The sequence below is a fragment of the Spodoptera frugiperda genome, chromosome 3 (assembly GCF_023101765.2).
Source record: "Spodoptera frugiperda isolate SF20-4 chromosome 3, AGI-APGP_CSIRO_Sfru_2.0, whole genome shotgun sequence".
NCBI lineage: Eukaryota > Metazoa > Arthropoda > Insecta > Lepidoptera > Noctuidae > Spodoptera > Spodoptera frugiperda.
The window spans coordinates 4,423,966-4,438,472 of NC_064214.1; the positions used below are offsets into that span (position 1 = coordinate 4,423,966).

At 32.4% G+C, this 14,507-nt stretch overlaps 1 protein-coding gene across 1 annotated transcript; it reads left to right on the forward strand.

The window, feature by feature from the left end:
- The first annotated feature begins 3,819 nt into the window (after positions 1–3,819).
- Positions 3,820–8,789, forward strand: LOC118274409 (uncharacterized). Its single transcript, XM_035591903.2, has 4 exons — positions 3,820–4,352; positions 5,842–6,390; positions 6,748–7,317; positions 7,714–8,789. The coding sequence occupies exons 1-4, from the start codon at positions 3,891–3,893 to the stop codon at positions 7,810–7,812; spliced, it is 1,680 nt and encodes a 559-aa protein (XP_035447796.2). The 5' UTR covers positions 3,820–3,890; the 3' UTR covers positions 7,813–8,789.
- The last annotated feature ends 5,718 nt before the right edge of the window (positions 8,790–14,507 follow it).

The following is a 14,507-nucleotide window of genomic DNA, read 5'->3' on the forward strand; positions in this document are numbered from 1 at the left end:
ATAGAGTTATCGAGTACGATCTTATCGACTTATAGCAAACTCACTGACTAATCACTACATTTATTAGCGTCAAATGGTAGGTACATACATACAAATCACTTCCCTGCTACGCATTTGATCGAACAAGTAATTCGTATATTTGTAGCAAAATTTTATTGTGTCTCTTTGTCTAATACTAAAAAAAGTTAATTTATACTATTAAGGGAAGACATGAATTCAAATAATGCATTAGTTGGAATAAAATCATTTCAAAATTATGGAAGCTCACTTAATATTAGGTGATTTAATAAATGACTCTTTCTAACGTATCGACGTGTATGGTACTCGTATATAGATTTTACCAAAAATAATGTAGGTATCTCCATTATGTTTGTACACATATAATCAGTGTATCTAGAATAACCATGCCTTGAACACAAAGGAATCGTATGGTAACAAACAAAAATGTGACGTCAACGTCATTCACAAACAATAATGTTTTAATGTTGTCATCAAATCTGATCTTAGATGTGTACTGATACCTAATCATGATATTGATCCTAAAGTGAAATCTTAAAAAATAATACGTTAATTACTTTAAATAATCACATAGACTTAGCGACTGTCGTAGGCTAGCTTTTTCTAAAGTCATTTATACTATGATATAATCGTTATAACTTATCACTATTGATTGATATTGTCCAAAATACAAAGATTGTTGATTAGATATTTATTTATTAGATAATTAATAAATTCATGACAATAATTAATGCGCCGAAGAATGCTATTAAAAAAAATATTTATTGAAAAAACTACCTATATTTTTTTTAATTTTTAACAAAATCAGAACCCTGTTACGACCATTCCTGTCCTATCTATTTCTTTCAGCAAAAGACTATCTTGTTCTTTTCGTAGATATGCCGTGCACTACACTGCACAGAGAAGCTCAAGGATGACATAAGGTATAAATATCAAAGTAGCAAAATCATGTTCCTAAAGTATACTAGTACAAGTGTATTAGATAATTGTATCATATATATGTATAGATAATCATATCTAATTTATTTGTTAAAGTATAAAGTGACACAGTAATGTTTTATATTTTGCTTTTAATGCACGATTTCCATTGGTACAAGAAGAAACACGGTACAACAGATTATAAGTTCATGAACTGTTCATGGAAAAGGGTTTATAACTTAAAAAACTATTGAAACTTTATCCATTGATTCAAGCATCAAGAAAGTTTCTGAACGGTTATCAAGACCCCAAAGACATTAAACATGCAAGAAATTAACACTTTCTTCGACTAGACTCAGGTAAAGTTGCAGATTATATTATAATTCGCTTAAAAGTTAAGGAAACGTGCAATCAATGATTTTAGAACAGTGAATAGCAAGGTGTTGATTATTGTTAAGTCCATTCATAAAATGAAAAAAAAACTATAACTAAAACAACAAAATCGTAATCACTACGTCACATAATATCTATAACTAAACATATACAACTCCTTAACTATTTTTACAATTATTGTTACAAGTTGTAGATAAGATCTTTTTAATTTAGTTCGTGTTGTAAAATTGTATTGTATACGTGTCAAGTTGATTCATTATTTTATATTCATGTCCACTGGTAATAGATTTATTGCAAGTCATAACACTGGTTTAGGTTTCTTAAAAGTTCTATAGTTATTCTGTACCTAACTAAATAAATTGTTTGAAAATAGGCTGACAAAATACACCGAAGGCTTCGGTACGCCACCGGAAGTGTTGGTGACGTCACGCGCGGGCGCCACCTACATCCGGCCGCCTGACACGCTCGGAATCCATCGGATTACCTCTCAAACAAACCTCTGGGTGATTTATGGATTTTCGTTCAAAATTACAGACGCGGTCATGTCCTGCTATTATGAACGTACAGCTGTGGTGTGTATTCATGACTCTAATCTACTTAAAGGAGGAGATCAAATTTTATTGGCAAATACACATCTCTTATGCATTATAAGGTCGTATGATACAAGAAACAACATAAATAACCCCAAAGCATTTATTTAGTGACGCTTAAAGAAATTGTGTGAATTGTGTAAAATGATTTCACATTTTTTTGAAAATAGAACGGCAAACGAGAAGGCACAATAGCATTACCTGATGGTAAACAAAGACCTCGCGAGAGGAATACGTCGAATTCAAAGTCACCCTGTATAAATGCTATTAGCGAAGCGAAGTTATGAATAGATATACAATATTGTTGAAGATCTCTTGTTAAACAATATTGTATATCTATATATATCTATATACAATATAGTTTAACAAGAGATCCTCTCTGATTTTCAACATGGTGATGACAAATGGCGTCCAAAATGTTGTTTAGTGGATACGAGGTTATAAGGTATGCTTTGAGAATACTAGAAGACAATTTAGTAAAGTCAAATAAATCGATGTATTTTCGATCCGTGTGTACTTTTTCGTGGATAACACATAATAGGTTGGGCTATGCGTTGATAGATCACTATATCATCAGTCAGTCACCAAGCACCTTTGAATTGCATACAGAGTGTCCCGTAAGTCGACGTCAAAATAGCACCAGATGATCGGTAAGGTTCCAACTGTTATCAGAAAAATACAGTTTTTAAATTACAGTGACTTATGTGTTATCCACGAAAACGTACAGCCTGTGCCAGTCTTTTGTCTCTTGTTGCTAAAATTATTTATTTTTTCGTCCGAAATTTTTGCTTACGTTATCCTGAATAGTGCGTCAGTAATATGGAATGATACAATCTGAGCTAACTGCTTTAGTTTGAAAAAACATGTCATTTTTAGACAACTCGACTTACGGGACACACGAATATTTAGATTACTTTATCTAGGTAACAATGACCGAAAACAAGGGTTTTATAGTAATATTTTTGAAGATTAGAATAATTTAAATATCTTCTAAATATAATTATCCCAATAATTTGCCTTCGGTCTCAACTAACTTGCGTAATAAGATTGTTTACATGATCATAATAGAGTTGATGCAAAAAAATGCTACTCAAAAATTGTTCCATTATTCATATGGTATATCAAGTCGCTAATTATACATAAGTCTAGGTTAAAAAGTAAATTTTCCTATAGTTCCTAAATATTGGTAAGTTACTTATTAAGTTATTCCTAGTGCACTAGCATAATTATTGATTAATACTTATTTGTGGCTGTTTCATGTAAATTATTTTGTGAAATAATGAAATAAAGTTATCAGTTATCAGTTATCATATATTGCAATTCATAATAATAGGATATCGTTAATAAAAACTCTTGGGTTTCACAATATTTACACAGAAATCACAGATTAAAATCTGGAACCCGCTTCCTGTAAAATTTTAATGTTATCTTTGTTCTAAAACATAAACAACAAGAATATTTAATTTGTATATTTACAAAACAAAATGATCATTGTTTTTGTCTGTGTGTTGACGTATAGATTGAAGTTAATACAGTTATCGTGTACTTTATATAACATATTTAATAGATTATATACGTACACTTTTCACAAGCATTACAACATCTTATAAAGTTTATAAGAAACAATATACAGAAATCATAAAATCGAATACACAATTGTTATATTATAATGAAAGAGTAAGTCACAATTTCTTTTCAGTAATCCTCAAACAAATATCTTTAACTTTCTTGAGTGGTGTCCATACGGTAAAACAAGGTATTTAGAATCATTTCTGGGCCTACAAGCTAAAATCGTAAACAAATCCACTAAGATACTACTAGTCAAGATAAAAAGAAAACAATTGCACTTTATCAACGAGCTGGATACGTATATAATAATATAATCTTATCCGTGATAACTTTAATATTCCAATATTTACCACACTTACAAGACAGTTGAATGTATCAGTTGTGTGTAAGTGTCGGAACAAAATGGAATACAGTAAAATAATATTTATATCGCTGTTAGCGATCTCGGCAACGAAATGTGATAATTGCGTTACTAATGATTTCGGTTTAAATTTTTATAATAGTTTTACAAATGATAACCCTGTGTGTGCTGGTATGGCTACGTGGAGCTTGGGAAATTATAGTGTTGCTGGTATAAATAGCCCCAATGCAGAAACAGATTCGTTTATAACACCTGATGAGAATCTGAGTTGTATATCATCATATGATTTCGAAATGACGGCGGGTGGCATACTTGAGATCTACGTTTATATGGACTCAAAGTCACAACGGGATCAGATTGTTGCGCTTGCTAACGAGGTGTCGAACACTGGGAAGACTATCGTCACAGGTAGTGAGATACTGACTCCTCTTAACCCTGCTTACTTTAATGGATGGCATGTTTTGAGATTACGCTTGTCCAGCAACGGAGTTTTTAGCGGATACGTAAGTTTTTGACAACTAAACTGTCTCATTTTTGTTTTTTTAAGTTTTTAAGCTCGGCTTTATAAATTGCCTTTAACGACTGACAAAACGTGCTAATAATTTGGTATGTAAAATTCAAACACCTAATAGAAATATCGGCGTTGTGTAATTTATCTTTATATTTTTCTCAGTTACAGCGTGTAATTTTAATTCAATCATATTGTAAAGAGGATCTGATTGGCAATTATACTTTCGAACCATTTATGGTTGAAACTTTAGCGCCGTGGGGTCCAAGTGCACATCTTCTTAACAAATATATGGTAATGAGGATGGTTGACACTCTAGGTAACCGAAAGTCTGGCTGCTACTACCTTGGTCAAAGTAATTGGTAATCATTGTCATTGCCATTCAACGTAGCAATGCTACCAGTCTTTTGGGCCTACCTCACGACTTTGATAAGGATATTTTTTTCGATGCCTTAAGTTAGTTTCTATTTCTTTTTCGTTTCTTTTAAGGTATTTTTAAGTTGTAAATATTTATATCATTAAATAATGTGGTGTAATGCCTTACATTTCAACTCGTGAGAGTCGGTATATCACAATCCTCCCGCCCTGATACCCTCAAGGAAGAGGAGGATCGCGTTCCCTATCTACGTATATGGTGTTCCCCAAAACTTTACAGAACTAATTATGGTGGTTGGTTATTATTCTTAGTATTTAATTAATATTATGATTTAGTTTAATTAATATGATTGCTAGAAATAAAAATTGCAAATAATAATTAATTAATGTTTTGGACCAAAACACTTTATATTATCTCTTTTATAGATTAAAAGATTTAAACTGGATTTTTCCTTTTTGTCATGTCTTAAAAAATAAGCCCTTATTATCGTATAATAATCGGTAAAAATATAATCTTATAAGCAGACTTATCACATGGTTCAACACACTCAACAATGGATTGAATTATAAATAGATGTAGCCGTTCCTGGAAATAATTGTTATTTATTTATTAAGATAGGAACGGGTTCATTAACACTTTTAGTTATTTCAACAAATAAATATTTTATCAGTTTTCATATTTTGAGTGATTCGTCTAGATAATCGCCTATCTTTGCGTTGGTAATATTGCTACCATAATGTAGTAGACCTTCACAGAAAAAAGTATTTGCAAGATTGTTTGTATCAAATACCATCCATATATTTCTGAAAGAAAACACCGCTGACACTTTACTAAATTACGTCGATGTAACTATTTTTAGATAGATATAATTGTCTGCATTACATTTAATTTTAATTAAAATACATTTTAAATGAGTACTAAAGCTGAGTACAGTGTACATATAATTTCCAACACTTTAGTTTCAAAAAAACCACTTGGTATCGGACCATTATACCAGTATCTAGCCACGCAGCCACTCCATTAAATTAATTGAAGTATACATTATTCAGTACCCTTTGAATACAATAAAGTATAATTATTTTTAATATTTTTTTTTTATTTATTTCAGGTGTCATTTCTCGGAGTAGCATCAAAAGAGTCTACGGTTATCATAGATTCATACCGATACGTCCCACCGCAGTATGACAACGATTGTAACGTTTACGATGGAGAATTTGTTACCAGTAGTCCTCCTGTCAGACCTGAACCTCCAGAAAGTTGTATAGCTTACAATTTTGAAACAAATTTTGACACACTATTCAACAGTGAGATTGGAGTATGCAGTGGCTTTTCAAAATGGGACTTAAACTACTATATTACTTTGCCCGTGGACCATCCAAGCGAAGAAAGCTTTCAATTTATAGCACCACAGTTTTCTATAAGCTGCGTTTCCTCATTTTCATTTAATGCCGAAGCTGGTGGTGTTGTGGAAGTTAACGTATTCATGGAATCGCAATCGGACACCGACCAAGTTGCGGTACTTGTTAATAAAGTAGCTGATGATGATACTAACGTTGTGATCGGTAGTACAGTGCTGACGCCTTTGAATGAGAATTACGCTGATGGATGGCATGTTTTACGTGTCCCTCTATCAGGCAGTGGACAATTTAATGTCTTTGTAAGTATTTCTTTTTTGTATTTTGATTGAAATTAGATTATGTTAGATTATAGTCCTGAAATAATGATTGTGCCGATTAGTATCAGATATAGATCTATTCACCTTCTGATAAAATCATTATCGTTATCTTTAGACCTTAAATCTTAATAGGTTATATCTACCATCTTTCCAAAAATTACATGAATTTTAATATTAATCTTATCATCAACTAGGAAGTTCTTAAAAATGTGTGATAATAATACGCATAAAACCTTAACACAACCAGCTCTCATTATTTCCTAATTAACTTCTTTAAACTGTTTCTATACACTAAAGACTAAAAAAATTAACTAACTATTATATCTGTTTATTTTTCAGGTATCATTCCTTGGTCTGAGATCTCCAAAATCCTTTGTTCTAATTGATTCATTCAGATACATTTCACCAACATTCAATAAAGACGAATGTCAAATATACGAAGATGAAGTATTAGAAACAACAACACCAGTTCCCATCACAACAGTAGCTCCAGTGGGTACAGGCGAAGAATGTGTCACATACAATTTTGAACAAGATTTTGATAATTTGTTTGACACTAACAATAACTTCTGCAGCGGATATTCTACGTGGCATCTAGGAGATTATCATTCTCTGTCTATTGATAGCATTGATCCCAACAGTAATACTTTCATTGCGCCAAATGATACATCAAGTTGCATCTCTTCATTCGTCTTCAGGATGTTGCCAGGAGGTGTTGTGAGAGTCAACACATTCATGAAGTCAGTATCAAAATTAGATTATGTAATCGTTTTGGCAAAGAAGAGAGTACCTTCTGGTGAAGACACTGTTACAGGATTCACTTTATACTACGCTTCTAACACTCATTTCGTTGAAGGGTGGAATGTATTACAAGTGACTGTAAACGATTTTACGACATTTGATGGCTATGTGAGTATTTTAAAATTACGTTCATTATAATAATATGCAGCTGCCAATGACGTCACAAGATTACATTTTTCATTTCAATTATGAAAACCTCAACGAGTATTTGCTGTTGACTGCACGATAGTACATTGGCTTGAACAAGTGACTGCTGCGCAACATGTCACGGGTTCAATTCCCGAATGGAAAGAACTTGTTATAATGCACTAAGTGTATTTTCGGGTCTGGGTATGATGTGTATGACGTATTGTATATTTATAAGCGCATCCACGACACTAGAGAAACCAAGTACGGGGCAAAGTTTTCCCAAAAATGACAAAGTTATTTCAGAGTAAGAAAGTAAAAAAAAATGATATCTACCACAAACAGTCTGATTTTACTATTTTCTTGTTTCAATTTCAGATAACTCTGCTCGGGTCAACTACAGAAGATTCGATAGTTTTGATTGACTCGTTCAGCTACACTCCACCTAACTCCGAGGACACCTGTGAAATTTACTGAAGACAAAGTTTCGGCTAAACTATTATCTGCCGTCATATTGTTGAAAGTAAGGTGGTCTCCACTCTAGAATACCAATCTAAGATTTGAGTTACGAGTATTACCACAAATTGGAAATTAAATTAATTACTAGAGATTGAAAGTAATAAATTGGTATCTAAAATAATGTCTTAAAATATCTCTCTGTAAGCTAGCCCTATTGGTGATCATGACTGAGCTGGACTCTTTTTAGGTAATATAACTGCATATGGCGATGACAACTGAAAAAATATCTTAGTTATGTATTAAATGTTTGTACAAAAATTCTATAATAAAATATTTAAGCAATAACGATTTTACTTTCAACAAAATGGCGAGAGATTGGAAGAAGTTAACAAAATATATTTAATTTGAAATTATTTAGCTAACTCGGCAAATGTCGCCAAGAGAGTCAATAAATTTTATGTCAGCTTATTACAAATGTATGAAACTAGTTTTGTTTCTAACTTTTCCGAGGTGTTTGTTCTTTCTTGAGATCTCATTACTCTGAATTTTTATTATTGACAAAATGCGCCACTTCTTTAGATCTTTTTGTAAAAATAATATTTCTCCAATATCTTTTAAGCTGATTCCAAGAAACCATATATAAGTACCATAACAAAACCAATATCATTCAATAAACATCAAAATAAATAAATAAAAATACATTACTTTACATTTACAAAATTTGTTTGCTGCTATTTCCTTTAGATTCCTCTATTCTGCCCCCTAATCATCTAGTTTATTTATAGCAGTCAATGTCATGAAACTGTAATTAGATATTTCGATTTTTATCTGTACTGCAATTAAATACATTTAAAAAATCTTTTACAAGTTGATAAATAAGGGTAATTTGAAATACTGACATCTATACCACACATTTTTATGTACCGTAAATTCAGGTACTTCATCGAATATTTTGTTTAATGTAGCTGTATCGAATTAAAATTTACCATCTTTAATTTATTTTCTTATTATTTTGTTAGACCAATAAAATTAATGATTTGTGGAAATTTTAATTCAATGGCAAACATCGCTTGTAGTCGTCTCAAAATGGGGATCGTGAGATCTACATAGGCCGCAGACCTGACGGCTGAGCTAGGTGAAACCACCTGCATTAGGGACCGCTACGAGTTCCAAGGTCTATGAGAGGCTGTGCATCCCATCATGATAAAATTCATCTAGTATAATATATTTTTACATAACAACAAGAATTTGCAAGATTTTGATATGTTGTATCGTCACGCCTTTTATCCCCAAAGGGGTAAGGCGTGAAATTACGGCACATAATGCCACTGTACAAAGTACATCCACTATTCACTATTTTTTTTATAAGTCCCATGTAATAGGGGGTGAGCCTATTGCCATATACCGGGCACCATCCCAAACTCCGTGCTACTACTGAGAAATTTTCGATAAACCGAAAAAAGCCCAGCAATACTTTGCCCGACCCGGGAATCGAATCACAAATAAATACTTTAACTTTGACTTTGAATCTGAGACCTCTTACCCAGCAGTCGCACTTGCAACAACTCGACCAACGAGGCTCTCTGACTGTTGTGTACACACATATTGGCGACGCGACGTGGCATTATGTCCGCATGATATGCAACATTTTTGCACACACAGTGAGAAAGGTTAATAACTCATATTAGATTTTCTAACATCACAGCTCACAGCTGTGTCTCACATTTATTTTTTTTATTATTTCCACGGAAATGGCAACACCAAACAAGTTATTCTAATCAAAACATAATATGTAGAAAAATCTATAAATCGTACTTATATTATAGGCGAAAGTTTGTATAATTTTTGTTACGCCTTCACGTGAAAACGGCTGAAGTCATTGGTATGAAATTTGGAACAAGGGTAGATTCTGGTTTGGAATAACACTTTTCATCACCACCGTTCTAAAAACCAGTTAAGTTATATAGGTTTGTTTGGACATCTGACATCATAAATTATTCTTAGTCGGAATGATGCAGTTTTTGGTATCAATTAAATTGCACACATGTATACTACTACTTAAATTCCTAAAATGGAAATGCGTCATAACCAATTTATGCTGAAGTGAAACAAAGAAAACAAACACCGCAGCTGTAAATCCCTAGATAGGTGAATGTTAGTAGGTAGTTATCATTGATGACGTTTTTCTAAGTACACAGATAAATATAGAAAATACAACGATACAAATAAAGATTACAGACTGCTGCTTGTATTACCTACGGTTCTATGATTGGTTGCCAATACATACGGTGCGCAATCTGTTACGATTAGATTAAGATAATGGTTCCATCCCCTTATTTTCCATATCCGTCTATATTATATATATTACTGACATCATCAACGCTTTAAACTATTATTATCTTATTTAAAACAATATTGAAACCGGAATAGATTTTATGCTTCAACTATTTTCAGTTCTTGTTGTAATTTAAAAACAAATTTATTTGTGATGTCATAATATCGCGAAAAACAATATTTGTAAACAAAAAATAAGTAAGACAGGCCTCATCAGATGAGTAATAGGCCATTCATACACCCAAATAAATCGTCGTTAATATTTTGCCAAAGGAATGTATAACACAAATGTATGTACAGTTAGTTGAAGCAATCGAAACAATGTAACCAAGAATTGTATTGTGAATCTGATTGAAAAAGAGTAACCTATGGAGTTTCTTGCTCGTTCTTCTCCATAGGAATCTACACTTTGGAAAAGCAAATAGCTTCACTAGAGGGCTGTGTATGTGTAGGACACACGTTATCTATATATTAATACGTGATGCAAAAACTTTGGACCCCTTTTTTACGAAAATTGCACGGACGTAGGAGCATAAAATTTGGTACACTTATAGTTTATGTGTAGGAGAAGTGCAGAACGCTAATATTTTTCAATAATAATGCTTATAAAGTATATTAAATCAATAAATAAAACATTACACACTCTACCGTGGATCGTATCTGATCGTATCTGACAAAACGTCTAATTCGACCGACATTGCGATGATATTATCACATCTCATATGAATAGAGTTTCCCTGTTCATGATGCACCGGAATATATTGATTTGAATTTTACAAAACTAATAGCAATTCGTTAAATAAAAATTATCCTTGAACGTATGTTAAGTAATATTGTAAATTAAATCGAATCGAATTTCGACCACTAGGCGACCACTAGTTAATATTATTATATTTGCTTTGACGTTCAAAAGTGCCTTCCTGGTCTATTTGAAATAAATGATTTTGACTTTGACTTTGACTTTGACTTTATAAGTATGGAATAATAAAATACGCACATACACAGACATCTACAGGAGTGATAGTTATACGTAATCTACTAATATACTATAAAGTTTCAAATTGCGATTCGATAATGAAAATCCAAGAAATAGTTAATCCCTTCTGATAATACAAATAGTACGTGTATGCCTACAGATTTTATCAGATAAATACCACCACAGTATATTTAACTTTATAGCAAAACAGCACAGAGTTTTAAAAATAATATTAATTTAAATAGTCAATATATACCCCAGCGCACATAGATACAAAGGTGACTGTAGCAATGGCTTCCGACAAGACAGTGATAGGATCCATACACGGTTAGAGTAAACGGCATAGTAGGTCGGTAAAGTACTTACTATACTCATGGTAAAGTACAGTAAAACTAGTTTCTTACGCTTATATATCTAAACGAGCGACAAACCTGTATGGAGTTATAGAAAACCGCGATAAATATTCATCAAATGAGTGATAGTTATTAGGGACAATAATGGTTTTAGAAAAACGTAATTGTATTTTCCCTGACGCGAGGGTCGAATTCTAAAGCGATTTAATAATCGCAATAGTTTCATGATTAGGAATATATTATCTATATACCTACACAGACTAAAGAGACGCATAGTAAAGTAGTACTATAATTTCGTAACAAATAATAATTTATTATGAGGTTACAAACGATTGTCTTTTTGGAACAAAAGTTATCCGAAAATAGCACAATGACTAATAAATCTGTAACTCTAAATGACACTTTAATATTGTGATGGCTTTCAGCTCCTTTCATGCGGAAAGTACAATTCTTTCGTTTAGACACAAAGAGCACACTCTGACAGCCTTTGTGTTTCCGTTTAGGGGACATAGTACACCGCAATGCGGAAATACAATAAAATTTAATATAATTCCCAACGTCTTTGACTTGACCTACCACTGTAATCCTAATATTACTTATCTACTATTCATAAAATCCGGTGTTATTACAAGTTCTGATATCTATTATAATACATGCTTTTCAAGCAAAATCCGTGTAATATCTATGAAATCTTGGCCTGTCTATACCTATATAATGAATCCATGAAGTTCAGAATGCAGGCAAGTTTGTCTGAGAACTCAGCACCGCCAATCAAGCTCTATTCTAATTCTAATTCAACGAGGGTGGGCGTCAACGTCGGCTGAACTTCCACGTCAGGTGTTACACTTTAGTTTGCACCTAACTGTTACAGTTTATATTGGTTTTGTGTTACCACAAATACCAGCTAGTTGAAACGTACCTACTTTGTTTTCCGTGATAGTTGTGAAAACCCTCGTCTGTATCATAACACAGAAAGCTGTTAATGTTTAATATTTTTAAGTAATAATGTACCTAAAAACTCAACATAATGAATCTGACACATAGTAGGTACATCTATTGATTCGTCCAAAGACTCAAGTTGCCAATCAATCAAACTGTTTGTTTAGGATTTATTGTCATTTGTAGACAAGGTGAAAATGTTATTGAATGTGTGTTTTAGTGTTACGCCTTAAAATAAATAAATAGAAATATTTATACACAATAAATTTTCACTTCCTTAGTGCCAAAACGTGGCCAAAACTAATGCAATCATATTTCATTCATATTTTTGATACCGATAGTGACGAAATATTTTAAATATACAATAAAATTGATAACGAGAAATTCAAAAGTTTATTTAAATTATTTCTATTTGTCAAGTACCGAAGTTTTCATAACACCTTGCACCTTACAGGGCAGTGTATACAGCTTTATTATTTTATTTCATTGGTAATTTTTTTTGATGCCACAAATATAATTTTTGTTAAGGTTCAACTATGGGAAAGTTTCGTTCTAACAGCGGCAGCTTTAGGTACCTATACATATATCCCAAAAAGTTAGTTGAGTTAAATATTGTGCAACATGAAGTTGCGTAATGCAAAGTGTTCATACCAACCAAATACCGTATATAAAAAGGCGTAACAATATGCAGTGTATTGGAGCAATCAATGCAAAACGGAATCCATTCCGTACGCGATCGTTACGTATCGGACGATCGTTCCGTACGATTTACGATCAACGATAACGATACTTTCTCGTCTACATCGTTAAACTGCGCAGATAACATTTGTTTAACCCCAACGTTGGATGTGCAGACGGATACACTTGTTAGGACAACGTAGGTTTTACTCAATAAATAAGTACTGCCTAAGTCGGACGAGTCGCCTGCGCGATCAGCAAGTGGTTACGGACACTGTAACTTTTTTTTATTATTCTTATGAATTTTTAGGGACTTTTATAACGCACAGCGTATGTCAGTCCCATCATACCCTAATACAGTGTAGTTATACATCAAACCAACGGAATCAATTGATCAAGGCCATGAAGCTGAACAACTTTCTTGCAACTGAATACGCAAACTATCACTTAAATTCTTCGTTTTTCAAAAAATCATAGTACCTAATATTGCCAGTGTATTTTAATAGATTTTTGCCTGCTCTACGGAAAGCCCATTGTAAATCAATAAACAAAATAAAAAAGATTTTTTTTTAAACAAATATATTATTTAGTCATGCAACATGTCTTTAGTTGATTAGAATTAGAAAATCTTTTATTTGTTATTCATAATACAACATTGTTTTTAAATATAGAGTGGGCGTCGCGTCGTCTAGATTAGTGGTCGAACTCAGTGCATTGGAGCCGACGATAATTACAGAGTTAGAACACATAAGTAGGTACTTAAAAACCGGTCAATAGATAAAAATATTCCACAGGACTTCACAGAATAATATCAGAATTAATGAAGTTAATAGGGTAAGGAAAACAATTGGTTGACATTGGCTACATTAAGTAGGTAGGTTACTGCGACCGATGACAGACTAAGCCGCTTAATGTAGTATCTGGATTGATTGATCAACTTGCAGGACATTACCGGAAACCACTAAGTAAATAATAACTTAATCTAATAACTTGAATTTATCACGTAAATTTTATTAGGTATATACTACTCTATATTATTAAGCTACTTGGTTCTGAAATATGTGATGATGCAAATTTAAAATAATCCATAGTACGTCATTCAATTCAGATTGTGTATATCAAAACGTGTATTCATGAATTTCCTATTAAGTGATTACCACTCTAATAAGCTATTGAAACATGATTAAGCAATGAAAAAAAAAGAATGTAACAAAGAGCTAATATAAAGAAATACGCCTTTTAAAACACGAATGTATCTTTACCGAGACTTGTTACTCAAATTCAATTTCCTGAGGAGAACCTTTACCTTATATTAAAATTGTTTATAAATTATATTGTACGTAATAATCGGGTTAACATTATCTATAGAGAAAAGTCCTACGCAAATAAAGAACAACATTTCCATCGTGTTTCTGAATACTTATTATTTCTAC